Source organism: Myxine glutinosa, chromosome 11 (assembly GCF_964187855.1).
Source record: "Myxine glutinosa chromosome 11, kmMyxGlut1.1, whole genome shotgun sequence".
Classification (NCBI taxonomy): Eukaryota; Metazoa; Chordata; class Myxini; order Myxiniformes; family Myxinidae; genus Myxine; species Myxine glutinosa.
The window spans coordinates 47,326,074-47,353,785 of record NC_136271.1 but is presented as its reverse complement, the minus strand read 5'-3'; the positions used below and the strand labels follow the sequence as shown (position 1 = coordinate 47,353,785).

General features: G+C 47.4%; 1 protein-coding gene across 1 annotated transcript; it reads left to right on the top strand.

The window, feature by feature from the left end:
• The first annotated feature begins 1,019 nt into the window (after window positions 1-1,019).
• Window positions 1,020-27,712, top strand: GALM (galactose mutarotase). The gene is made up of 7 exons (XM_068130611.2): window positions 1,020-1,456; window positions 1,772-1,926; window positions 12,164-12,370; window positions 12,517-12,592; window positions 20,822-20,963; window positions 23,711-23,882; window positions 27,506-27,712. Exons 1-7 carry the CDS (start codon window positions 1,279-1,281, stop codon window positions 27,581-27,583), a joined length of 1,008 nt encoding a protein of 335 aa, XP_067986712.2. The 5' UTR covers window positions 1,020-1,278; the 3' UTR covers window positions 27,584-27,712.

The window sequence follows — 27,712 nt, the reverse complement described above, 5'->3', positions numbered from 1 at the left end:
GAGGGTTATCTAGTCGGTCTTTTTGGTGAGACAAAGTGAGAGTGTGAGATTTGTCAGGATTGAAAGACATGTTCCACTTGTTTGGCCAGTCTGTGATTTTGTCCAGGTCTGCAGAGAGTGAGGAGGCTGCAGACTGCCGATCTGAGGGATGAGGTATGGAGCGGGAGACAGTGAAGTCATCAGCAAAGAGATAGAGAGGATTTTCCAGAGAGTCGCAGAGATCATTGATGAAGACCAGAAAAAGCACAGGTTTGATGCGATCAAACTCTCTCAGTGTTCTTGTCTTCTGGCACACATCCTGGGGAGGGATGCCAGACAGGACTGGGAGCCAGACAGGACTAGGAGCCAGACAGGATTGGGAACCAGACAGGACTGGGAGCCAGACAGGACTGGGAGCCAGACAGGACTGGGAGCCCGACAGGACGAGGAGCCAGACAGGACTGGGAGCCAGACAGGACTCGGAGCCAGACAGGACTGTGAGCCAGACAGGACTGGAAGCCAGACAGGACTGGGAGCCCGACAGGACTAGGAGCCAGACAGGATTGGGAGCCAGACAGGACTGGGAGCCCGACAGGTCTAGGAGTCAGAAAGGACTGGGAGCCAGACAGGACTGTGAGCCAGACAGGACTGGAAGCCAGACAGGACTGGAAGCCAGACAGGACTAGCAGCCAGACAGGACTGGGAGCCAGACAGGACTGGGAGCCAGACAGGACTAGGAGCCAGACAGGACTGGGAGCCACTGTAAGCTAGGGTGTTGATGTCATTGCACCAATGATTATCCCCATCAATGTTTTATGAAAGTGCACAGGTTTCTGTGTACCTGTTCTCTGCCCAAACACAAACAGGTTAGCAGTGCGAAGAGCGCGTGCATTGATCCCCAGCTGGAGCCCGCTCAGACAGGTGCAAGTGTACAAGCCTTGAATTGTATCAAACAGGTACAACAACAGTGTTTTCCAATTGATCAGTGGTTGTGGCTCGATGTCGTCCTCCAGCGCGGAAGGACAACACAACAGCTGCACGACAAGGAGCAATTAAGCTCCAACCTTGTTTTCAATCGTGACTTCAGCGATGGGTCTGTTTTAATAGTTTTCTCTCTTCGACGGTGACACTTCAAAATAATTTCAAGACAGGTGGTGTCCAGGTGATCAGAACAACAACAACAACGGTCGGTTTGGGGATTGTGAGACATACTATTTCCTGTACCTCCCTGTGGTACAGGAAATAGATGCAGGTGCACACTAATGCAAATAAATACATCGACGGAGAGGCCGAGCGATCATGACGGACGCGTTGGGAGAAGAGGGGTCGCGGGACCGGGGTCCAGCCTCGTGCGCGTTCCGTTCCGCAGCACTGAGCGCGCGCGTCCTGAGCGCCGGGGCCGCGCTGCACGAACTGCTCGTGCACGACTCGCGCGGCAGCTCCGTGGACGTGTTGCTTGGATTCGATTCCGCGAACGGTACGATCCTCTCGGAGTCTCGAGAACATGAAGACCCCCGACTCATCTGTTTTCTTACAAATTACATTATTTACTTGTTTTGTTTAAAAAAAAAAAGAAACCTACGAACATCATTTAAGAAACATCGTTTTTTTGCAGTTGAAACTTGTTTGCATAACTTTTGGACACACACATACACACACACACACACACACACACACACACACACACACGTAGTCATAACCTTTGCAGTACCTCTAAAAAAGTACTTACACTTTGTTAACAATGGTTTTGTGAATTGTTTGCTTGATGCTCTCAATGTTGATTTTTTGCTAGATTACCTGGATAATTCTGCATACATCGGGGTAGTCGTGGGTCGTGTGGCCAATCGCATTGGGGGATCAAAGTTTTCCCTGGATGGCCATGAGTTCCGAGTGTTCCAAAACGACGGCCCTCATTGTCTCCATGGAGGGCCTGCTGGTCTTAGCAAGGTACGATCATATTACCTTTTTCTCCTCTCAAGCAAGTCAATATTTTCACCATCATCTCTTCAGATAATACCGACGGTATAGTCAGGTTCACTATGTCAATAAATTATATTTCCTTCAAAATCATGGTAGATTAGCAAACCTATACATTTTTGGAAAGGTTATAGCATAAGGAAACTAAAAATCAATGTTTACATTTGGATGGCGGCCATTTTGGATTTTCAAAATGGCCACTGTAAAATACATATTTTGTTCTATTTCTGCCTCTAATTACCCTAAAAACTTTTTAAAATATACTAAACCTATATTTTCAGGGACAAGGAATCCAATGAAAGTATCAAATTAGTGCTATGGGGAATGGTAAGACACGAATCAAAGGTTTTGAATTGCAAAATACTGTCTTTATATTCGCGATAAGTTGCATAATCAAATACATGTTATCATTTTGTACAGGCAGTTAATAACATCAAAATGTGTCACAATAATTCATATCACCAAACATACACAGGCAGTCAGCAAAATCATATATACACACGCAGTCAGTATAACTTCACATCTACACAGGCAGTCAATGACAAAATATACACAGGCAGTCAATGGCATCAAACATACACGATTACAGAATATGCCATTTAGAGTTCGTCATCACTGTCCTGTGTGTCGTATCCGACAATATAGTCCGCGTCGTTTTCACAGTCCGTTCCACACAAGCAAAGGTCGGTCAAATTGATTGGCAAATCGAATGGTCGATCGAATCGATTGGTCGAATGGAATTGGTCGATTGGTCGAATTGGTCGAATCGAATTGGTCGGAATTGGCAAATGTAAACATTGATTTTCAGATTTTCCATCTAATAACGTTTCCAAAAATGTATAGGTTTGCTAATCTACCATGATTTTGAACGAAAAAACATAGTGAACCTGACTAGTATGCATTATTTTAACATATGATTAAGGTTAGTTCAACCTACCATGAATGAGAAACCATTCTAAATCCAGCCTTGGTGTTCATCTCCACTCTTTCATGATTCTCCCTGTGAACTCACAATCCTTGAGTCGGCACATCCCCCATTCTTCTCTCCAGGACACCTCGTCTGCCAACTTGGTTTCAGACATGGCCACTCTACTTTGGACATGCTGCTTCTGCTCTCTCAACAATGGATGCAGGCCCTCAAGGTCATACATGGGATCAGTCTTTCTGGACATATTTCGAGCTTTTGTAACAGTCTGGAATCCGCCTTACTCTCCAAACTCTACCTATGGCATCCAAGGCCAACTCCACACATGGCTTACTGACTTCCTCTACTTTGGTAGCCAACGTGGGGCTCTCAGCGGACTCCTTTTATGTCCTCTTCCTGTCAAGGCTGGACTGCCCCAAGTTCTGGGCCCAGTCCTATTCCTGATCTTCATCAATGATCTCTCTGATTCTGGGAAATACTCTTTATCTATTTGCTGATGACTCCACCCTCTGCTGTGCCATCCCTTCCCTCCATTCAGACGTTCACAAAATCACAAGCTGATCAAACACTTGGAATATGTCTTTCAATCCTGAAATATCATACTGTTGCGGAGATGAGGACTGTATTTTTTTGATTGTGTTGTATTGTGGTAAATTGGTGATGATTATTGTTTATTCTGCGCCCCCCTACCTCCGGAGCTGGGTAAAGGTGAAAGGGCATCCCATAATTAGTCCACAAGCATACACGTCAGCCAAATAATAGAATACCTCTGTTTGATAGTTATCTCTTATTATGTGTTTTTAGAGTAAGGCTGTGTCTCCCATTAATTGAAATACTCCATTGCACCAGTGAAAGAGATAGATTCCCTTCATTCCCACTCCCAACACTTCCATTCCCCCCTTTTCGTCAATTGCAATTCGCATTGCCAACTGCATGTTGGGCGGTTTTCCATTCATCCGCCATTGACCACGAGGCAGGGTTGGGGAAGAAAGGCGGGTCCCCACCTCGTCAGAGAGGGGAGGAGTGAGCCAGCCCCACTCGACCAACCATGAACAAGGGGTTTGGCTTGAGAGGGCGGGGAGAGAACGGTTGGGGGAGGTTCGCAAAGGTTGAGGGGCGGGGCCTATATAACCCACGGCGGGGGTGTTCCCAAGAGAGATGCACTTTGAGTTGAGACAAGGAGGGACGAAAAAGAGCTGGGTCATCAGAGCAAGAGCGCGGAAGGAGGAGAGAACCCGTCACGACAGACCCCCCCACCAGCGCATCGGCTCCACCAAGCAGCTCCGACCCATGATCCCGCGCACACGACAGGCCCGGTGGCATCAGCGGCCGTCGAGGTCCAGCCCGACGTCCCGTGCGGGATCAAGCTCCAGCCAGCTCCGTGCCGTCCCCCCCCCCCCCCCCCCCTCCAGCCACACACCTCCTTCCAGCAATCCACTCTGCAATTCCCCGCGTGAGTCAGTGTCTTTGTTTGTTCTGTCCTGGGAATAAGTTAAGTCTGTATAACTATACACAAAGAATTAAGTTAAGCACCCCCCCCGTTTTTTTACAACCTCGCACATTACAAGTTTGTTGTCGTCAAAACAGTGTAATATACCCATGATATTGCTATATTTTCTGGAGAAGTGATATTATGGTCACATAAAAACATAACAATCATGCCGTTTTCAATATTTTATTCTGAATAATTTAAGGTGAAATTTTTTGGGAATTTTAGGCATATTTTCACCTCAATTTAAGTATGGAGCTATAGGTCCATCACGGACAGTGTGGATGACGTTTATGTTTTCTAACGTACAGTCATTGTTCTGAGAAGACCTCTAGCGATCTTTGCGTCAATAACGTGTGTAGGACCCACGTGATCGGATCACTGACTCAACCCTACGTCTCATAGACCCTGTAAGCCGTCGTATGCGTTGCTGTGGCAGGTTGTTCCATTCCCGATGTAATGCACGTTCCAATTCATCCAGATTGGCTATTGGAGGGACCATCTTCGCAACCTTAGAATATATGCCAATGTATACATATACACAAAGAATATATATTAGGGGGTGCTTAACTTAATTCTTTGTGTAGGGGTGCTTAACTTAATTCTTTGTGTATATAAGCTAGTATTTGCACTGTGTCACCTGCGTCTTATGTGTTGTAAATAAACCTTGATTGCTCCTTTTTGCTTGTGTAAATAATAAATCCCATTACTCGTCTGTACGTCTTCTCGTTTTATTCCTTTTCCTCTTTGCATTGCGTCGTTTTCGTCTTTTCCCTCATTGAGCAGCTGCGGTGCGATCCGGCCAACGTTTGGGCGGGATCGGGTTCTAATCGGGGAGTAACTGTTCGGACGCGGTAATACACCACCGCTCGGTAAAATAACATCTAAAACCGCGTCTGTAACAATTGGTGTCTGGGAGTGAGATTCGGGGCCCGAACCTAATTTTTAAAACATCTAGAAAAAAATTTGGTCAAAATTTGGAGCGGACGAAATTTGTTTTGTTTTAAAGCAAAACCCGAATTTTGAAATCGCGCCATGGCTGGTCAAGGCGACGGGATGTCGGTGGGAGAGATAGACGGGGTAGAATCGACCCAGGACCTCGGGGAAATGTATGTGGAGGAAAGGGTGGAGGAGAGTAAAGAAGGTGTGGTTGAGGGGGTATCAGGTGCACAAAATGGCGCTCTCGCGCACGAGGTTTCAGGCGCGCAAAAAGGCGCCTCGCACGAGCGCGCGGTAGCCGGACCCACAGTGCCAATGGACTGGGGCGTTTGGATGATGCATTTCGGTGCCTCTCTGATGGGTGACAGTAAGGGATTTGATGCAATGATGGCTACCCAGGGGATAGACATGGGAAAAGTGAGGCACGAAGCAAGGTACAACCCGGTTGGATTTCAGGAGCAAATGAACGCCACGGCAAAAAGAATACAGGAAGACATAGACCGCAAGTTGGGCGAAAGGGTCCCAGGGGTGCACGAGGAAGTAACGCGGGTCGAGAAGCGCCGGTTGAACGAAGTTGAGAAAAGCACGGGTACAATGACAGGGGTAGAAATCGCGACACTGGGTTTGGAAAAGCCGGCAACCGATGAGGTAGAGGGTGTTTTATTAAAGCCAACGGTCGTCGAGGTGAGTAAAGAAAAAGCGGAAGTGGGCATTGAAATTGAAGAGATGACGGAGGTAGCCCGGGAATTGCAGGGAGAAATGGAAAATGTACAAAGTCCCTGCTCACATCACGATGCTGTGCTTAACCCGAATGGAAGTTTGCAGGTTCGCGTGGAGAAAAGGATCCCCCAGGTGAGTCGTGCTGTATATTGTGCGGGTAGATTTTGCAGGAGGATGTTTGGCGACAAAAGAATTTTCGCGCGCTTGGGATCGAGGAAGCATCCGGGCGTTGGTGAAGGGTCCCGTGTGAGTGGAAATGGCACGCGTGTGGAAAAAAAGTGTGCATCAAGGGGTGAGCGTGTTACGAAGCGCGAGTGTGATACCGAGTGCGAGCGAGAATGCACGTCGGGGTGTACAGAGTGTGACACGAATAGTGAGTTGGTGATGGCGCAGGTGCGAGAGGGCACATCGGAGTGCGAGTGTGAAACCGAGTGCGAGCGAGAATGCACGTCGGAGTGTACGTGCGAGGGTGAGTGTGACACGGAGAGTAAGGTGGTGGTGGGGTGGATGCAAGAGTGCACGCCCATGGTGAGTGTTACGGAGGACGTAACGGAGGAGAGGTGTGGACCGAGGTGTGCGAGCGGCGAGTGTGCGCGAGAGGTGTGGTGTGTAACAGGGAGAGCGTTGGTGGATTGTACGGACGGCGTTGGAACGCTGGGTTTTGTGAGGGTGAAAGGGGTAGCGTATGCATGTAAGCATGCAGGTGAAGCATCGACGGTAACCGGGTTAGTGGTTAGAGCGACGGATAGCCGATGCGAGCACTCGGTGCAAGGAGCCCTTTGTTGGATGCAGGGCCCGGCACGGATCTAAGCTGCGTCGCTTCTCTTCGAAGCGTCGTTGCCGATTCGGGCTTGGCCCCGCCCCGCACGGTCGAGTCCGGGCCTTGTCGGGCCAGGCGACCGGTCCGGTTCAAGGGCGAGTGGGAGGAAGCGGAACGGTGCCCCCTCGGGGGGACGGGGTTCCGACCGGGGGAGATTGAGCCATCGGGCCCGGGACCGCAAGGTGCCGCGCCGAGATGGTGCGTGGATCCTCGGTCCAACCAAACCACCTCCCTTGAACCGAAAGCCGGACGGATTCAACCTGCAGGCGACCAAACCACCCGAATTCATTGCTCGGCTTTACGAACCGAGTTTAATGATGTCACGACGCACCGAGGCTAGGATATAGTGGACTGTGATGATGGTGATAGTGATAGTGATAGTGATTTGATACGAAATTTATAATAGTGGGTAGAATTGGCAGTAAATGGAAAATTTTTGAATTGGTTGGAATTTGGACGAGCAAAATTTATAGTGAGAGACCCCCGATGTGGTGGGATGGCAAATCCACCATCCCTCACATGTGGGGCAAATGCGCTATAGTTTATGGGGTGTATGGCAGTGAAAACTAGCCCGGGTGGGTTAGGATATATCGTGTGTAGGGATCTAGCGAAGATGACATTAGGTAACGTTAAGATTAGTTAGTGACTGATACCTGTAGTGGGGACGCAGGTAGTTTAGTGCGGATGATAATGACGTGGGAGCGCAATAGTTTAAAGGGACGACTGGGAAGCGCAAGTTCAGAGGGGAGTAGTTAGCTGAGATGATGCCGTGTGTTTGAGGATTGAACAGGTGTGATTGCACAGGTGTGCAACTGAACAGGTGTATGGAGCAGTGTATGAGTGAGTAATGGTGAGGTGTGTTGTGTTGACCAAATGGTCCAGGAAGAGGAGGAGGGTGCAGGTGGCACCAGGTGTGATTGCACAGGTGTGCAACAACAGGTGAATGGAGAATGGTTGTGTGAAATAAATGGTTGTATGGAATAAATGGTATGGAGTATTGGAATGGATGGTCGTGGAATGAGTATGGTGGAAATTGTGGAGTGGAGTGGATGGTGCGAAGGTGTGAATGGGGGAAGAGTGGACCCCCATCACGGATACCCGGGGCGGGTAGTGTAAGTGTTAGGTAGAGGGTACAGGTAAATTGTGGTTGGATATTGGCATCTGTGGTGCGGGTGAAAGAATGGTCTTTGGATGGGTGCATTAGTGTTGTGGAAATGGCTGGGCGTGTAGCCTGTTAGTGTGTGTAGTTGGTTGGGCGCTCCACCACTGTGAGGATGTCGGCCAGGTGAGGCCGCAGGTGGGCTCTGGGAGCCGGTAGTAGTTGTTGTGGATGGGGCCCGAGGATCCGGAGGACGGACCCGGGTAGCCCAGTGCCAGAGGGCACCAAGGGGTGACAGAGCCAGGAGAGGGCCTTCCCCAGTTAGTTAGGTTAGGGTGAGGAGCTAGGTAAGCTCGGGTGGCAACTGCAGTGGTGGAGGTGTGCAGGTGGGTAGACCTGCTGGGAGAGCTACACGTCGCAGCCCAGAAATTGTGCGAGGGCACCGGGAGATGAATCGGGGGCGTGAGACCCCAAATTGAGAAGCACCACAGTTTGGTCAAGGGGAATTGGTTTTTAGAACCCATAGTGTAAGTTGGCCAATGGATTTGCAGGGAGAGACCCCGGGTAGTGTAAAGTGTGTTAAAATCATTTAGAGGATAGTTAGGATGAAGGATCTCCTCGCACCATCTGCATCCACTCACCTGAGGTGACAGGTACTCCGCACCATGCCATGTTTAATTATTTTTGATGCAAATGTTTTGGATTGTGAGACGCATCATGACGTGGGTGTGACATTGTGCTTTGATGTTCCGTCTCTGCCTCCTTATGAGGATTGATGATGAATTTGGTGATGGCAAATTTTGAAGTAGAGGGATTGTGGGGACGAATTTGGTATAGAGGAAATATGGGGAGACGTGACAGTAGCGACGGATTGGTAATGTGTAGATTTTGTACATATGGGGTAAGGGCAAGGGTAGTGTAGGTGACAGGGGGGGTGACGTACGGTAGGGACGAGCTTTCTCATTTCGCTCTCCGTACGCATTTCGCCTTGCATTGCCTTATTGATGTGTACCCTTGTGACCTTACCCCTCGCTCATTTGTCTTTCCCCTTTTGTCTCCCACATGACCTGTGCGGCATTGGGCGCCGAGGGGAGCGTGCGTGAGTCCTCCATTGTGCGCCCGAAATTCCCAGAACCAGCTGTCTGCATCGATGCACCACATTATGGACCACAGGTCTGTGGCCGAGCACCACTTATGGACCCCATGGGTTGGGGCATGGCCCCTCTGCTGGAACCGGCCATGAGGGCCCGAAATCTTGCTGGCGGACCTTGGCCACAGGGCACCGATGCCCCACAGGTGAACCACACTAGTCGGCCCTGTGGGCCATAAATAAAATAAATAAAAAAGGACACATTGGACACACTTTATTACAAATAGGCCGCCAGTAAGCAAAGCAAAAGAATGACAACATCTGGAAGACCAAATAATAATAACCAGCAGAGGGAGCCGAAGAGCAAGAGATCACCTGCAGGGTTAGGGGTTGTTGGTTTATTTTTATTGATGAACAATGGAAACTGCACCGATTGGTGCTTGAGGGTGCTTGTATTGGTGCGTTTTTGGGTGCTTTCATGGTGCGTCGATGCAGAGCAGACTGTCTCCCCCCCAGAAAGAACAATCACAGGTCCTGGGTTAGTTTTGTAAATAAAAATAGCGTCATTGTAAATAATGCTTCCCACCGTCAGTGTATAGTTTGAAGACCATTCCGCAATTCGGTTAACTGTGGGCGTAAGTCTGTTAGGCAGGGTGCAATGGAGCAGCGGGACACATTTATTTATGTTTTAAAACTGTCGCACTCAGGGTCAGGTTAAAAGTAGAGGGAACTACACCTACGTGTCACACTAAATAAAAGTTGTAGGCCCGGGACGTGCCTAAGAGGAGGAGGGTGCAGTGTTGCGGAGATGAGGACTGTATTTTTTTGATTGTGTTGTATTGTGGTAAATTGGTGATGATTATTGTTTATTCTGCGCCCCCCTACCTCCGGAGCTGGGTAAAGGTGAAAGGGCATCCCATAATTAGTCCACAAGCATACACGTCAGCCAAATAATAGAATACCTCTGTTTGATAGTTATCTCTTATTATGTGTTTTTAGAGTAAGGCTGTGTCTCCCATTAATTGAAATACTCCATTGCACCAGTGAAAGAGATAGATTCCCTTCATTCCCACTCCCAACACTTCCATTCCCCCCTTTTCGTCAATTGCAATTCGCATTGCCAACTGCATGTTGGGCGGTTTTCCCTTCATCCGCCATTGACCACGAGGCAGGGTTGGGGAAGAAAGGCGGGTCCCCACCTCGTCAGAGAGGGGAGGAGTGAGCCAGCCCCACTCGACCAACCATGAACAAGGGGTTTGGCTTGAGAGGGCGGGGAGAGAACGGTTGGGGGAGGTTCGCAAAGGTTGAGGGGCGGGGCCTATATAACCCACGGCGGGGGTGTTCCCAAGAGAGATGCACTTTGAGTTGAGACAAGGAGGGACGAAAAAGAGCTGGGTCATCAGAGCAAGAGCGCGGAAGGAGGAGAGAACCCGTCACGCCAGACCCCCCCACCAGCGCATCGGCTCCACCAAGCAGCTCCGACCCGTGATCCCGCGCACACGACAGGCCCGGTGGCATCAGCGGCCGTCGAGGTCCAGCCCGACGTCCCGTGCGGGATCAAGCTCCAGCCAGCTCCGTGCCGTCCCCCCCCCCCCCCCCCCTCCAGCCACACACCTCCTTCCAGCAATCCACTCTGCAATTCCCCGCGTGAGTCAGTGTCTTTGTTTGTTCTGTCCTGGGAATAAGTTAAGTCTGTATAACTATAAGCTAGTATTTGCACTGTGTCACCTGCGTCTTATGTGTTGTAAATAAACCTTGATTGCTCCTTTTTGCTTGTGTAAATAATAAATCCCATTACTCGTCTGTACGTCTTCTCGTTTTATTCCTTTTCCTCTTTGCATTGCGTCGTTTTCGTCTTTTCCCTCATTGAGCAGCTGCGGTGCGATCCGGCCAACGTTTGGGCGGGATCGGGTTCTAATCGGGGAGTAACTGTTCGGACGCGGTAATACACCACCGCTCGGTAAAATAACATCTAAAACCGCGTCTGTAACAATACTCTCTATCTCCGAAAGGAACTGTCTGGCAAACCACCTCCCCTCCTATCTACTTTCTTGACAATCCACTTGGGGAAGTTCAGTCATTCAAACTATTGGGTCTATCAGTCAATATCTTTCCTGGGCAAACCACATTTCAAGGCACTGCTCTGCCACCCCTGCCTCACACCTTGATTCCATGAAAACCAAGGCCCCCAGGAACATTGAAATCTGCTGTGATGAAGCTGAATCTATGGGCCTATCATTTTCCCATCACAGAGAGTTCAATGGTCTGTCTTCTACCACTTTCTTTCTAGTCCTGCACCCTCCGCTATTTTCCATGCCTTGTCCCCCACCACACCTCCCAACCTCCTCCACCCCCCCCCCCTATTCATTGAGGTTTCTGCAGGGTGCACACAGTCCCTCATCAACCCTCTTCTGGTGAAACTTTCAAAATCCAGAATTACTGCACTTCCACGAGCTCTTCAATCTCACCCTTTCCTCCAGGTCAATGCTGTTCACCGCCATTTCAGATCACTCCCCCCCCCCCCCCCGCCCTCATTTCAAACCATTATCTTTTCTCCATCTCATGTCTCCCAATCCCACCTCTTTCCAAGTTTCCACTTTTTCCTTCATGAGAGTTTGTTTCTGTATCCTTGTCCACCCCATGCGTCCTCTCCTACCCCTCATTCTTCCCCACATCCCTTATTTGTCCAAGTCTCCCTATACTTTGGCCCACAACCCCACTGTTGTGCCCCCATCACCCCTCTCTTTCTGCTGTTCTTTTTGGTCTGTTATATCCTGATCCACTGCGTTCACTCATCCACGAAGCTTGAATTTGTCTCCAAAAAAAGGACTCAAATGTGGTGGCATGACACCATCACTCCTCCATCTCTACCAACTACCTTTTCCCCTCCCACTTCACCTCTGCAACACTCTCTCATTTCTCATTCATCCAAACCATATACTGGTTCCGTATTCACTTGCATCCCACCACTCACTGCCCTCTCCGCTCTCCCACCCTATCGTTTTTTGAACATCGATATTGTATGGGAAAAAGAAGACATTCAGAAGGATTAAATGGTACAAGATATAAAATAAATAAAAATTGAGTTTTCTTTAACTCATATTACTACATATGGTTGCTTGCAGGCCATCTGGAGGTCCAAACCCATACCAGGTGGAGTAACTCTAACCTTAAATTCACCCGATGGAGACCAAGGCTTCCCAGGTGCTGTCGAGGTATCTGTGACTTACCTGTTGAGGGGTCAAGAGTTGGAGATATCTTACTGGGCTACTACGACCCAGAGTACACCACTGAGCCTCACCAGTCACGTGTACTTCAACCTTGCTGGTCAGGTAGGCTGGGCAAGTTATCTACTGAAATGACCCATCCAAGCCTCTTTTGAGGGTTAAGATAACTGCACCTTAATCTTGGCAATACTAAGAAATGACATTGGAGACTGGAATATGTTATCCAAGATGTGAATAATAGTTATTTGCAGGGTAACATTTATGACCACGAAGTGTCCATTGCTGCTGACAACTACCTACCCATTGATGACACGTCGATTCCAACAGGTACTTGCGTCGATTTCTTCCCCACCCCAACACCCTCTTGCCTAATCCAGCAATGCCAAGCAAGTGAGAGGATCAACAGCTCACTGTACACAGAGAGAAGTTCTCTAATTTGCATCTAACTAGGGCACCCGTTCCCCAGGGGGTGGTAAGTTAAATCGCTAAACCTCCACCGTGTGACCCTTAGTCTCCCTGTCAAGTTCCGTTGCGATTGGATAAGTAACGACCAAATGTATGGCGGTCAAAAATCGTCAGACAGACACCAAATTGTGTCTTTTAGTACGATAATGAGGAAGTGGGAAAGGGGAGGAGCCAGACAGGTGTTGAAGGAATGAGGGACAACTCACCCAAGGGAAGAGAGAGCAGCACATGAATTAGGGAGAGGAATCTGGAATTATTGGTACTAGGGCATGCCCGTACTATATCTATATCTAAAATTATATCCCCCCCCTCTATTTACATGAAATGGTTTGGTCCAAAGCGAACGGCTTGCGAGTACGGTGACAATCCCCCCCCTCTATTTACATGAAATGGTTTGGTCCATTCGCAAAGCCAAAGCGAACGGCAGTTACGAATCGCAGTTACGATGAATCGCAAAGTAGTTTTAATTAGTTTTAAAACATAGTTTAACGCCAACATAGTTTGCCAACGTGAAATAAATGAATACGCTCTCAAATGTGCCGTCCGAGGCAGAGTCTGTTCGCCACGTTCGGCACACGTGATAGCTCGCTGCTCTCTGATTGGTTGAATCGTTTTTGGACATAGCTCGGTAACTACTTGTCCGATTAATTTCAAACCTTGAAAAGGCACATCCTCGGGTCCCCAGCAATATACCTGGCAAGTTTAAAGTATATCGGACCGGTAGTTGTCGAGAAACAGCGGTCACAGACATACAAACATACAAACATACAAACAAACATACACACAGAGATTAGTGGAATTATAGATAGATGTCAGGAGAAAGGTGGGGTTGGCACGAGGGAGGGGAAGTAAAAGGGTTGCCATTCTCCCCCAGTCTGGCACCATTTCACCCCACCTCATCACTCATCTGAGATATTGATCATTTCTGCTATTCCGTAGCATTTTAAACTCCACTACCATCATCAGCACATTTATGCATACATCATGACTTGTAAAAACTTCATAGAAAAAGTTATGTTATGGGCAAGGATGTATCGACAGGGTCCTCTCATCACTCCCTGTCAAACCTGGAGTCCTCCAAGGTAGTGTTTTCGGCCTAGTCCTAATCTTCATCAACAATCTCTCCTATTCTAGAAAATCCTCTTTATCTCTTGGATGATGACTCCACCCTCAGCCATCAACATCCCTCATTGCCCCCTACCAAGGCCACCTCCTTCTGGGTTTCTAGTTTCCCCTTCCATGAATTGACTTAATTTTTTTCTTTTTTTTTGTATACTGAATCGAGGCTCGTGAAAGAGCTAACATTTATTTCACAAACAACTCAACCAGACAAACAAAATATATGAAAAGAGGGAGCGGAAGACAAGATGGGGAGAGAAGGGGAAGCACACAAACATAACATTTGAGAGCAGGGAGATGTGTGGGAGGGAGAGGGCTTGGGGGGAGGAGGCGTGGGAAGGGGGGGGGGGGGGTTGGGGGAAGTATAAAACACAAGGACACCAAGGACTTCCAGGACAGAAATTGGTATTTCAGAAAAGTGGATTTGGGGTGAAATTAGCGGGGGTAGAAAAGATCAAGGTTTTGGATGGGGGAAGATAAGAGATGGTGGTGAACAGCTGTTTTAAAGACCTGGAGGGTGGAGTGGGATTGAAGAGAGTGAGGGAGTTTGTTCCAGAGGTGGGATAAAAGAGGAATGAAGGAGTGAAGGTGAGCAGAGAGTCTTGATTTTGGCAGTTTAACCATAAGAGGGTTGCAGGCAGATCTTGTGCGACCTGTAGGAATATTTGCGGGACAGAGCCCAGAGAGAGCTGGGGGGGGGGGGGGGGGGCAAGGCCAGAGAGGAGTCGGTAGAAGACGGAAAGACCACCCACCTGCCTGCGCTGAGTGAGTGAAAGGCCATTGGAGTTAGCTTCCTCGCAGGAGATTCCAATGATTCTGAACGCTTTGGTTTCAACAGCGTGAAGACGAGCTCGGTGTGAGGCAGGAGCACCAGCCCAGAGGGGAGAGCAGTATGCCATTGAGCTGCGGATGAAAGCCTTGTATGTGTTGAGGAGCTCAGGTGTGCCAAGGAAGGGCTTCGCACGACGGAGGATGCCCAGTCGGTGACTGGCTTTGGAGGCCAGATTTGGAATGTGGTTTTCCCAGGAAAGATCATGGCAGATAGTGAGACCCAAAAGCTTGAGTGACAGAACTTTGCGGCTGTATTTATCTTGTTCACACCCTGTGTTCCCCCCTACACTTCATTCTTCCCCACATGCCTTATTTCTCAGTCCATTTCCATCTTGTCCTTCCTTCCCCACATTCCATTTAGCCTCTTAACCATGCTGTTGATGTACCACCTCCCCAACCCCTGCCCTCTCTTTCTACAGTTATTTTTTTCGTTATGTTATGTCCTGATCGGGTCCGTGCTCTAGCTATCCCAGATGAGCCTCGACAATACAAAACTAGAGCTTCCAGGGAAGCAGAACTCAACTGAACTGACTGGACAACTTTAAAGTAGGTCAGTTGTCTGTACTAGATTTGACTTAAGATAGCAACCTACCTTGTGTGGTAAGAGTCTCACACACCAAGTTTGATCAAAATCCATAAATATTTGTGGACGTTAAAGTCTTAACGTCGTTTCGGAGCTGAAAACAATATGGCGGCCTATGGTGGCCATTTTGTGACGGATCGGGTTGGAATGCAAGAGCAACCTACCTTGTGTGGTAAGGCTAAGCCTGGTAAGCCTGGTGCCTGCTAAGCCTGGTGTTGGCTTCGCGGTTAGGGTGCCGGCTTGGGATCCTAGGATCTTGGGTTCGAATCCCGGTCGATCGCTGAATTAACGCCAGGGGTGTTGACTCAGCCTGTCATCCTTCCGAGGTCGGCAAATTGAGGACCAGTTCACTGGTAATTCCCTGTGTGTCGTAAGAGCCGACGAACAGGATTAGCGGCAGGGAGGGCATCAGGCCATAAAACCTTCTTTTTTTCTTTTTTTTTGTATACTGAATCGAGGCTCGTGAAAGAGCTAACATTTATTTCACAAAGAAATCAACCAGACAAACAAAATATACAAAAGGAGGAAGCGGCAGACAAGATGGGGAGAGAAGGGGAAGCACACAACCACAACATTTGAGAGCAGGGAGAAGTATGGGAGGGAGAGGGCTTGGGGGGAGGACGCGTGGGAAAGGGGGGGGGGGGGTGGGAGAAGTATAACACACAAGGGGACCGAAATTAGCGGGGGAAGAAAAGATCAAGGTTTTGGATGGGGGAGGATAAGAGATGGTGGTGAACAGCTGTTTTAAAGACCTGGAGGGTGGAGTGGGATTGAAGAGAGTGAGGGAGTTTGTTCCAGAGGCGGGAGAAAAGAGGAATGAAGGAGTGAAGGTGAGCAGAAAGTCTTGATTTTGGCAGTTTAACCATAAGAGGGTTGCAGGCAGATCTTGTGCGACCTGTAGGAATATTTGGGGGACAGAGCCCAGAGAGAGCTGTGGGGGCAAGGCCAGAGAGGAGTCGGTAGAAGACGGAAAGACCACCAACCTGCCTGCAGTGAGTGAGTGAAAGGCCCTTGGAGTTAGCTTCATCGCGGGAGATTCCAATGATTCTGAACGCTTTGGTTTCAACAGCGTGAAGACGAGCTAGGTGTGAGGCAGGAGCACCAGACCAGAGGGGAGAGCAGTATTCCATAGAGCTGCGGATGAAGGCCTTGTATGTGGTGAGGAGCTCGGGTGTGCCAAGGAAGGACTTCGCACGACGGAGGATGCCTAGTCGGCGACTGGCTTTGGAGGCCAGATTTGAAATGTGGTTTTCCCAGGAAAGATCATGGCAAATAGTGAGACCCAAAAGCTTGAGTGACAGAACTTCTTGGAGAGGATTATTCAGAAAGTGGATGGGAGGGTTGTCCAGTCGGTCTTTTCGGAGAGACATCGTAAGAGTGTGAGATTTATCAGGATTGAAAGACATGTTCCATTTGTTTGCCCAGTCTGTGATTTTGTCCAGGTCTGCAGAGAGTGAGGAGGCTGCAGACTGCCGATCTGAGGGATGAGGAATGGAGCGACAGAGAGTAGAGTCGTCAGCAAAGAGATAGAGAGGATTTTCAAGAGAGTCAGAGAGATCATTGATGAAGACCAGAAAAAGCACAGGCCCCAGAACACTACCTTGGGGAACTCCAGCCTGAACAGGAAGAGGAGATGAGAGAAACCCATTCAGGGCCACACGTTGACTACGACCAGAGAGGAAGTCCGCCAGCCATGCGTGGAGATTTCCATGGATACCAAAGGAGGAGAGTTTGGTGAGCAGAGCAGGGTGCCAGACCGTATCGAAGGCACGTGAAATGTCAAGGGAGACAGCTCTAATTTCCTGTTTGGCGTTGAGGACCTCCATCCATTGTTGAGAAAGCAGAAGCAGCATGTCCAGAGTAGAGTGACCAGGTCTGAAACCAAATTGATGATCAGAGATCAAGCCATTGGAGAAGAGGAAAGATTTCATATCTGAAGCAATGATGGATTCGATGGCTTTGCTGATAATTGGGAGAAGGCTGATTGGTCTGTAGTTGCTAGGATCTGTTTTTGCACCTTTTTTGTGCAAAGCGGTGATGTTGGCTGATTTCCAAGCAGATGGCAGATGACCTTGAGCAAAAGAGAGGGTGAAGAGAACAGAAAGAGGGAATGAAAGAGCGGAAGAACATGATTTTAGGACCCGTGGGCTGATGCCGTCAGGACCAGTTGCAGAATCAGTCGAGGGTTGACAGAAACTTTTCCACCTTGTCAGGAGGAAAGGACACAGAGTCCAGGAGCAGCTGGGTACGACTGGGTACGGTGGGTACAGAGAGGGATGGGTTTGGGACACAAGATTTAGAGGCAAACACAGAGTTGAGGCATTCAGCTTTTTCACGTGCGGAGTCAGCCGTTAAGCCGTTTGAGGTGAGGGAGGGGATGGAGGGGGAACAAACACCAGAAACAGATTTGACCAGACGCCACCAGGATTTGGAAGAGGGAGACAGATAAGAGAGTTCGGTCTTGAGAACGGTGAGATATTGTTTCCTGGCTCTCCTGAGGGTGGACACACACTTGTTTCGGGCTTTGTGAAAGGAAAAGAGATTTCCTTCCGTTGGATTTGCTTTCCAGGAGACGAAAGCAAGTTGTTTCAGGGCAACAGCCTCACCACAAGATTCCGTGTACCATGGATGGGAGGAAGGGTATGACAACTGAAGACGAGATGGGATAAATCTGTGCATGAGAGAGAGCAATTTACTTTGAAAGAATTCCCAGGATGAGTTGATGTCAGAGGCGGTAGAGATGGGAGACCAGTCCAGATGATTGATGGCTGCTTGAAGACCGTGCCAGTTGGCCTGAGTGAAATGCCAGACTCGTCGACGCTGAGGAGGCTCTCTGAGAATGGTCAGAGAGATGTCCACTTTGACAAGCACATGATCAGATGAGCCGATTGGAGCAGAAGAAGAGCAGCAGACATTTTCAGGGAAGTTAGTCATAACCAAGTCCAGAAGAGAAGATGCTCCGTTGACTGAGATCCGGGTTGGGAAATTGACAGATTGTGTCAGTCCCAGTGAGTCGCAGAAGTCCTTTGCTGAAGAGCCATGGCTGGTGAGAGAGGTGCCCACACCCAGCCAACTGGCATGGTGACAATTGAAATCACCACATATGAGGAAGAGAGAGTTGGGATGGATAGATAGAAGTTGGTCCATATTTTCAGACAGCGAGATGTAGATGGAGTCATCACTGTTTTGTGGACGGTACAACACACATATGAACAAAAGGTGGGAGCGAAGGGGAAGCTGTAGCCAAAGGTATTCTTGGGGGTGAGGTGGAGAGAGGGCAGTAGAGGGCGAGTGAGGAAGAGAGTTTTTTTATAAAGATAGCAACCCCACCTCCAGGACGAGGCTCAGGTCTATCATACCGGAGGAGGGAGTAACCTGGGAGAGATACCAAGGCATCAGAGACATCATGAAGGAGGAAAGTTTCTGTTAAGCAGATCACGTCTGGTTTGTCAGAAGCAACCTGTATGGAGAGATCAGTCAAGTTTGAGCGAAGGCCCCGGATGTTTGAGGTCCATACCGTTAATGAAGAGGAAGGGGGAGCATCGGGTACAGAACAGGGGGGGGGGGGTAGGGTAAGATGTGGAAGAGGAGGAAGAGGTAGGGAGAGCTGTTGAAGGTGTGTCAGAGATTTCAGAGATTTCAGAATAGCTTGGAGAAAGGGAAGAATGGGGCGGACAAAAGGTTTTATGGAGATTGGGTGAGGCACAGTGAGGTGTTATTTGAGGAGGGGGAAGAGCGAGGCAGAAGGTTGGGGGAGATGAAGGTGAAAGTTGGAAGGGGGAAGAAGCAGGGAGGATGCTTTGAGGAGGAGGGGTGAGAGGGGAGTCTAGGAGGGGAGGAGCGAGGGAGAGTCTCGGAGGGGAGGGGTGTGGGGGGAGTTTAGGAGGGAGGGGAGGGAAGGGGCAAGGGGGGAGATTTGAAAGGGATGGGTGATGGGGAGGATTTGGAGGGGAGGGGTGAGATTGGATTTTGAAAAGTGTACGCTTCATGGGAAACGAACATTTTTTGCAAAATGAGTTTGAGACCTTCGAGTCAAAAATACGTTTGAGGACGCTGAAGGAGGGGTGGAGTTCTGGAGAGTTTAGGGAATGTAGAAAAGAGGAACTGTAAGAGATGGTATTATTATTATTATTTTTTGGAATGAATAGATTTGGTGAGCAAGACGAAAGCATCCTTTTGTAGGAGAAGAAGAAAAAGGTGTTATAATATATGAGAGAAAATAGTTGTTCAGGGGAGAGATTCTACATTTCTAACCACGTGATCGCGTGATCGCGAACAACGTGAACGAAGAACGAACGAACAAATAAGAACAACAAATAAACGAATAAGACCTGAGAAGGAAATATTTTTTTGGGTCGAGATATTAAACAAGGAGGTATGGGGTGAACGACTGGGACGAAACAGAGAACGAAAATAATTGCAGCGCATTCGACGAACCGCTGAGAGAAAACAAAACCACAAGGTCGGAGACGGTACGGTCGCCTAAACCTTCGAGTACTAGGCCTCAGAATACTCGATACGCATTAACCGACGATTGTGTATACATGTACGAAAAATTAGCACCGAAAATTTTCCTAAAGATACGCTATAGATACACACACCGAAAGATAGATACAGTCTCGACAAAAACACAATTGTGAAAGATTACTTAGCTTCGAAAGCGTGAGCGCATGGAACAGCTTCGAAAAGACATCTTCGAAACGAAACTTTGAGACAGCTTCGAAACATTGCTTCAAAAAGGGGACCACGGTGCCGGAAAAAGGCCAACCCCTGCTCAGTGGGGAAAAATGGCCTCTAAAGGTGGTTTTTGTGTGGTAAGGGTTAAACATTCTAAGTTTGATCAAAATCTGTTAATATTTGTGGACGCTAGAGTGTTAACGTCGTTTTCATGGCCAAAAACAAAATGGTCGCCTAAGTCCGCCATTTTTCAACGGATCGGGCTGAAATGTAATACCAACCTGGTCCTTGGGGTAAGGATGCTGCAGGTCAAGGTTGATCAGAATCGGTTATTTGTGGATGCTGGAGTGTTGACGTCGAAAAGTTAACGGACGACAGACGACAGACGACGGACGCCGGAGGGTTCAGTATGTGACGTCCAGTTGAGTTAAAAAAGGACTGGCGTCATAGTTCATAGATGGCACACTCGCCAAACGGAGTACAATTCTGGACCCGAGTACAAAGTGGCTGTGTACATGATTTGTTGGAAAGGACATCAAGCTGAGGACTAATCTGCCAGCATTAACTAGTGGACATTCAAGATCCCACGGTGCTTTCACGAAGAATAGGTCAGTACCATGGACATATTGCTAATCCCTGCCCCCGTTGGAAGACCAATGGCAAATCACCCAGTGGAATGCCTACCAGGGACGTTTGGTAGCAAAGGACAGAAAAATAAAAACAACCACAGACCGTTTTGATGGACTAGACCAGAAGAAAGTGGTCAGGTAGGTATTGAACGATTTGTGTACATGTTGCATGCACATAGCATGGAGATGTCAACTGGTTAGAAAGTTGCCTTGTGGGTCCGAGGGGGGAAATGAAAAGATTCCGTGTGCCAGGTGAAATTGCATCGGTGGAGGGCACACCGTTCGATCTTCGCAAACCGGTGCGGCTCGGCGATCGGCTCGCCAACCTGCCTGCAGGTGGCTTCGACCACAACTTCTGTTTGACGCAAGGACAAGGGCGTCGTCCATGTGCCAGGTAACTCATGTTTCCCAACAGGAACAGTAGGCATATGACCTCAAACATAACCCCCACCCTTCGTTGTTTGTAGTTATTCGATTTAATTTGTGGACAAGTTCATCTTTTGGATTGTGAAAGTTTCCCATTCTGTATTCAAAGGAGTCAAATCTTGACGAACTTTTTATATCCCTTTTTGTATTCACGGTCGAGGTTTGTGGAAGAGGCACCACGAGTACACAGAACGTACCAGGATAAAAGGAACAGCAAAGAGAAGGGGGGACACCAATAGCAAAGCCGAAGGCCTAGAGCCCTAGACAGAAGGAGGCGGACAAACAATGGGTGTGGGGCCAAATGGGGGGCAGGAGAGGATGCATGGGGTGAACAAGATGGATACCGAAGGGAACTCTCAGGAAGGAAAACTGTAAATTTGGAAGGAGGTGAGGGTTAAAGAGGGTACAAACGATCATGGTTTTTTTTTATTGAGTACCACCTGAGATGGTGGTGAACAGATTTGTGAAATTGATCGTGATTTAGCTCTTTTTTTTGGTATACAAAATCGAGGCTCGTGTAAGAGCTAACACATTGAACATGAAAACATGCACATACACATAAAACATACAATGAAGGGAGTGGGAGACAAGAGGGGGAGGGAGAGGGAAGCACACTAGCACAACAACAGTAGAGAACAGGGACGTCGATAGATCAGTGGAAGGGGGAGGGCTGGGGGAGGAGGAATACACGGTATAAAGCAAATGAACACTACTAGGAATTTCAGGAAAGAAGTTGGGGATTGAAAGAGGTGGATTTGGGGTGTTTTAACGGGGGTAGAAAAGATCAAGGTTTTGGATGGGGGAAGATAAGAGATGGTGGTGAACAGCTGTTTTGAAGACCTGGAGGGAGGAGTGGGATTGAAGAGAGTGAGGGAGTTTGTTCCAGAGGCGGGAGAAAAGAGGAATGAAGGAGTGAAGGTGAGCAGAGTCTTGATTTTGGCAGTTTAACCATAAGAGGGTTGCTGGCAGATGTTGTGTGTCCTGCAGGAATATTTGGGGGACAGAGCACAGACAGAGCGGGGGGGGGGGGGGGGCAAGGCCGGAGAGGAGTCGGTAGGAGGTCGGAGTTAAATTTGGAAGTATGCTTGCAGCTTTGCTGTTTTAAATTTGGAAGTTTGCTGTATACATCACCATGTTGGAGTGCTGCACGTATCACTTACAATTTACCTTTCAAATAAACGCAAGCTCGGACCACACCCGCCCACCTGGCATCGATCTATTAAAGAACATTAAGGGTTTTGTGACAATAACCATAATTTGTTTAAAACCCATTTGCTTCCCATATATGCCAAACTAACAGTTTCCTCCCCTGGTCACAAACTTGTTTCGCCATCTCATTACAACTTGAGCATCCTCTTTCATTTCCATGATTGATAAATTATACATTACAGTGTAGCAGCAGATCCCACCAAAAATGAGGGGTACCCCAACCCGAGGTAAAACATTTGTCCTCGTCGATTAAATCAAAGCCTAGGGTCTCAGGATATTGAATATGCATGATGACATTGCCGGAAACCTGTGCAAATTGAGAAATTAATGTTTCCATAGCAACCAACATAGCAACAGCCATGCCAGTGATGTCAACAAACCCAGTACTCCACCCTTGGACATAGAATCTTGGCATAATATTACATGATACATTGTGGCACAACTTTATGAAGTAGCTGAAAATAACACCCTAAGCCAAGAATGAAAATCATTAGCACTAGCCGAAACCCGTGGAACATCCACGGAAGGGAGGATGTGGTGTATGGATAGAGTGTACCATTATGGATGGCATAGGGGAGCGCTCATGGGATCTTCTTCTTCCATTAAGCTCCAATTTTTTCTCTTTAAGTTAAGTCCAATCAGTCCTCTCTGCTCGAAGTGCTCAGGCCATGCCTTCCCGCTCTCATACTTTTATTTCCGTTCGGTGTAGAAAGAGATTGACATATCGTTCGTCTGTTTTCAGCTCGTTATCTTTAAGCTTCCTTACGTTTCGCCACCTGCTACACCTCTCTGAGTTACGAGGATTTATGCAACGCACCCCGAGTATCGCAACGTCACTCCATTTAACTTTATTAAAATGACGGTAAAGACGTTTCCTTATATATCCTAATTTAAAATGTTCAAGGGAATAAAAAGACCATTTGGTTCACACCACCCATGTTCACACCACTCGACTGTCCAATCAGCCGACGGCTCGCTTCGCCTTCACCTAGCAGACGCCAATACGATGGCGTCGTAAGATGGCGTCGTATCGGCAGTTAATCGGATGCTTTTGGGCCCCAACGTCGGCTAATTCCGATTTTTTGAGTATGTCTGTACGTGATAAACAGAGCGCGGTTCGTAGATCGTAAATCCATTAGTGCCGTGGGCATCAGGTCACTGGGTGCGGCATAAAAGGGATAACAAAGTCGAGTCCTTACGGTATTATTATATAGATTATCACAAGGGAAGATCGAAGACCCCTCCTCGCTCGAAAGAAGATATGCAATGACCACTTGGAGTCAATTTATATAAACTCGATTAGGTCAATTCATTTTCTCACCCTCCAATGGTACGGCTTCGCTGCTGCTCTGTCCTTAATGGTGAAGCTCCAAGTTTGGTACTTTAAATACCCTCCTTGAAAGGGCAGTGCTTTGAGTCCAACATGTGCCATCGTGTGGCTGTTATAACTTTTATCTCTTAAGTTCTACTTTGGGTGCTCTCCTTCCTCCCCCAACCAAATTATAGGGTTTACGATCGAGGAAGTGGACGCACCCTCACGGTAGAGACGACAATGCCAGGGGTGCAGCTCTACACTGCCAATGCACTATCAGGGGTGCTGGGAAAGGGTGGAACCTCTTATTCTGCGCACGATGGACTCTGCCTTGAAACTCAACACTGGCCTGATGCTGTTAATAAGGTAAGGGCACGATATAACATAACTAAAAGGATAAAAATTTGGTCATATACAGGGTGATCAAAAAGTCTCTGTGCACCTACAAGTAACTAGAGAAATACAGGTGCACAGTGACTTTTTGATCACCCTGTATAATCACTTGGTCAACCCTTTATATTGGAACTCAAAAAATTTAAAACAAATAAATAAAACTAGACATAATTCAACATCAGCACCGATATGCCTCCACCCACATTATTACATCATTATACATACTTGGACCGAGTTTGAATTAAATCCATTCAGCTGTTCGCAATAATCACATTTTACCTGACATGACCTCTGACCTTTTGATGCCAAAATCGAATGTGTTCATCTTTTCATCAGAATATATGCTTGTACCAAGTTTGAACAAAATCCCATCCGTCCACAACTCTGTCCACAACTTTTTGAGATATCCTGCTATGTATCGTTTTTGGCCATATCTCCCAATGGTGAAGAATCACTTAAAAAATTCTAGGAGCCGGATCCGAATCCGGATCTTCACCAAAATCTAATCATTTCGTCCTCGTCGCATACGCTACATCTCTGCCAAATTCGTCAACAACTTTTTGAGATATCTTTCTTGTTCACAAACAAACAAACAGACAGACAGACAGACAGACAGACAGGGGTGAAAACATAACCTCCATCCACCTTTGGGGGCGAAGGTAATAATTTTTCTTTTTCAACATTATATTACTTGTACCAAATTCAACCTGGCTCCCTTTAACCGTTCACCTGACATGACCTCTTGATGCTGAAATTTAATCAGTTCAACTTTTCATCATAATGTATACTTGTACCAAGTTTGGTCAAAATCCCATTACTGGTTCACAAGTTAGCACAGAATTTTTACTTAATGGAACATCTGACCACATGACCTCATAATCTAATCAGTTTATTTTACATCATTATACATATACCAAGTTTGGCTTAGATCCCTTCAGCTGTTCTTAAGTTATCACGGTCACGAACACCTATCATGGACGCGCACGTACTGCCAGACGAACAACCCAAAAACATAATTTCTCCTGCGACTGCAGTAGGAACAGCTTTATTAAAGCTCGATGTCCCACTTCTTCTTCCTCAATCCCGGAAACATGGGATTTTAAAACGGGCAAGTTTGTGATTAACAGAATGAATTTGTGTTCAAAGCAAATGGGTTATTACCTTTCCAACTAAGTAAATCAATTAATACCTTTCCAACAATACCACTTGCATTATTATACCACAGCAGGAACTCTTTTGAATAAAACGTTACGGATGGAGAAACTCAGCATGAAATCTGTAATTTCAATACTCTTTTTAACATAATTTTAGCATTTAGACGAAAGAGTGGCAGTTTCAAAATGGTTAACTATAATTATTCTGTTCCTTAATGGAAATCGGGCTCACGGAAATATAGGTAATACGAGAAAAATGTGTGAATGAAGTGTTGAGTTCTATAATTTCCTGTCTCCTTACATTTTCGTCCAAATTGCACATAACATTGGAGATGGTAACAATCTTTGGCTGCTATAACGTCGTTGGCATCTGCCAATCTTGTATTCATCACCGGGTCCGTTTTTGCAATGTCTCTTCTCTCGGCCTACTTTCCCAATGTTGCCCGTGTAGTTTGCTCTTATGCTTCTGGCATAAGCTAGACTACATACTACATTTACATATAGATCAATAGTATGCCAATGCTTCATTTCAGTAGTCATGGAGAAAGCGATTTTCTGAAGACTCCCTATGAGCTCCATTTTCAATTTACCCTTGATGCTTTTGTGCATAGAGGTTCAATATGTGCCTAATACGACCAACTATCATGTTAGAAAGTTTTTGCCATCAGTTGTTCCCCATTATGAAGTTGACAGTGATTTTTATTAATTATATCAGTCCTAATCGGTTGGTGTCTTGAGCGTAAAACGACAATGACGACAATAGACAGTAAATTAAGGATCATGACACATTTCTTTTTAATCTCTGTCAGTTTTCCAGATAACATTTTTTGGGGTGATTTCATGGATAAATTTGCATCACAGTAGAGTCCTTGTTGTTACTCGGTCACCAATAGCGGGTATGTCCACCGCTGGCACGAATCAGGGCGTGCAGACGTCGTGGCATGCTGTCCACTAGCTTGTTGACGACGTCAACAGGCATAGCATCCCATTCTTCCCTCAGAGCGTCGGCCAACTCCTGCAAAGTTTGAGGAATAACATCTCTGTCGTTGATGGCTCGGCCTATGGCATCCCATGCATGCTCTATGGGGTTCATATCCGGCGAGCAAGCTGGCCATGGCAACTTCTCCATGCCCTCTGCCTCAAGGAATTCCCTTACTGCAGCGGCCCTGTGCGGTCTAGCGTTGTCGTCCTGCAGTCGGAAATTGTGTCCATACACTCGTCTTGCATGTGGAAGGCAGTGGTACTCCAAGATATCCCGGTACACGACGGCGTTGACATTTCCGTCCGGAACCACCAGTGGCGTTTTCCCTCCATAATGGATGCCGGCCCATATCATCACTGAGCCGCCACCACCTTGAGTCGTCTCGTGGATGCAGTCATCACGAAGGTTCTCCCCGGGTAATCGCCAAACTCGTTGTCTCCCATCTGTACGGTCAAGGATGTAGCGGCTCTCGTCCGTGAAGACGTCGCCAGTGTCCAGGATGAAGCCTTCTGTGCTCCCTAGCCCAGCGAAGACGAGCAACTCTGTGGCGAACAGCCAGGCATGGACATTTAGTCAACCGTCGTGCTCGGTAACCATGTTGGAGCAATCTCCGATTAACGGTTGACCGGGAAACGTGGATCCCATGATGTCTCCTCCACAAGCGACGAAGACGACTCGTCGGCATTTTCCGGTTTCTGCGGCAGAGATTCAACAGTTGGCGATCATCTCATCTCGTGGTTAATCTTGGACGTCCTGGAGGTTTCCGCGGCCGCACATTCCCCGCCTCACGTTGACGTTTCAGGATCTTACAGACTGTACTCTGTGATATCCCCACGACATCTGCGATATCACTCTGTCTGTAGCCCTCCTGCCGCAGTGCTACCACTCTCTCGCGTATTGCTGGTTCCGTTGGACCAGGCATAGCCCAGGGAACGTCTCTTCCGATTTTTCTTGCAAACGGTACAAGGAACTCGAAAAAAAACCAGCCTCGTTTAACAGTGTTGAATCAGGGAAAGGGACAGAATATCACATGCATGGGCTTTTATAGTCCCTAACAAAACAAATTATTACGTAATACACATTTTTTCAATGTTATCATATCACCTGTGTAATGGGGAAACGTTATGTAATCACTCAATTACCCTTTTTTTTACACGTAGACTGTCAAATACCAAAGAAACTGTGGAATCATGTCAAAAATATTTTATTCCATCTTTATGGCCAACAGTTTACAAAGATCATGCTTACACATGTCAGGGAACAATGGATAGGTAGGTAGATCGGTTATGGAGAGGTCAGAAGTAGGTTAGTGTCCCCTACTACCTTCTGTAATTAAGCTTGGCCATTGCAAAACTATTTGCAAGATTAATTTGCAACAGAAATGTACATTTTCTGTGCATGTACTTTGAAAAAAATCGTTCCTCTATAATACTAAACTTGTATTTTTTTTTTTTTAACAGCCTCATTTTCCAAGTCCCATCCTGCATCCAGGAGAAACGTACAACCACACTACTTGGTACACCTTTACAACGCAGTGAGAAAATCCTCAGTGCTTGGGAAAATGCGGTCGACTTGGTTAAATATGATTTTCAACTTGTGTAGCTTGATTTACATTCCAAATGCAAAACTTACGACCAACATACCAAATAAATAGAAGATAAAAATAA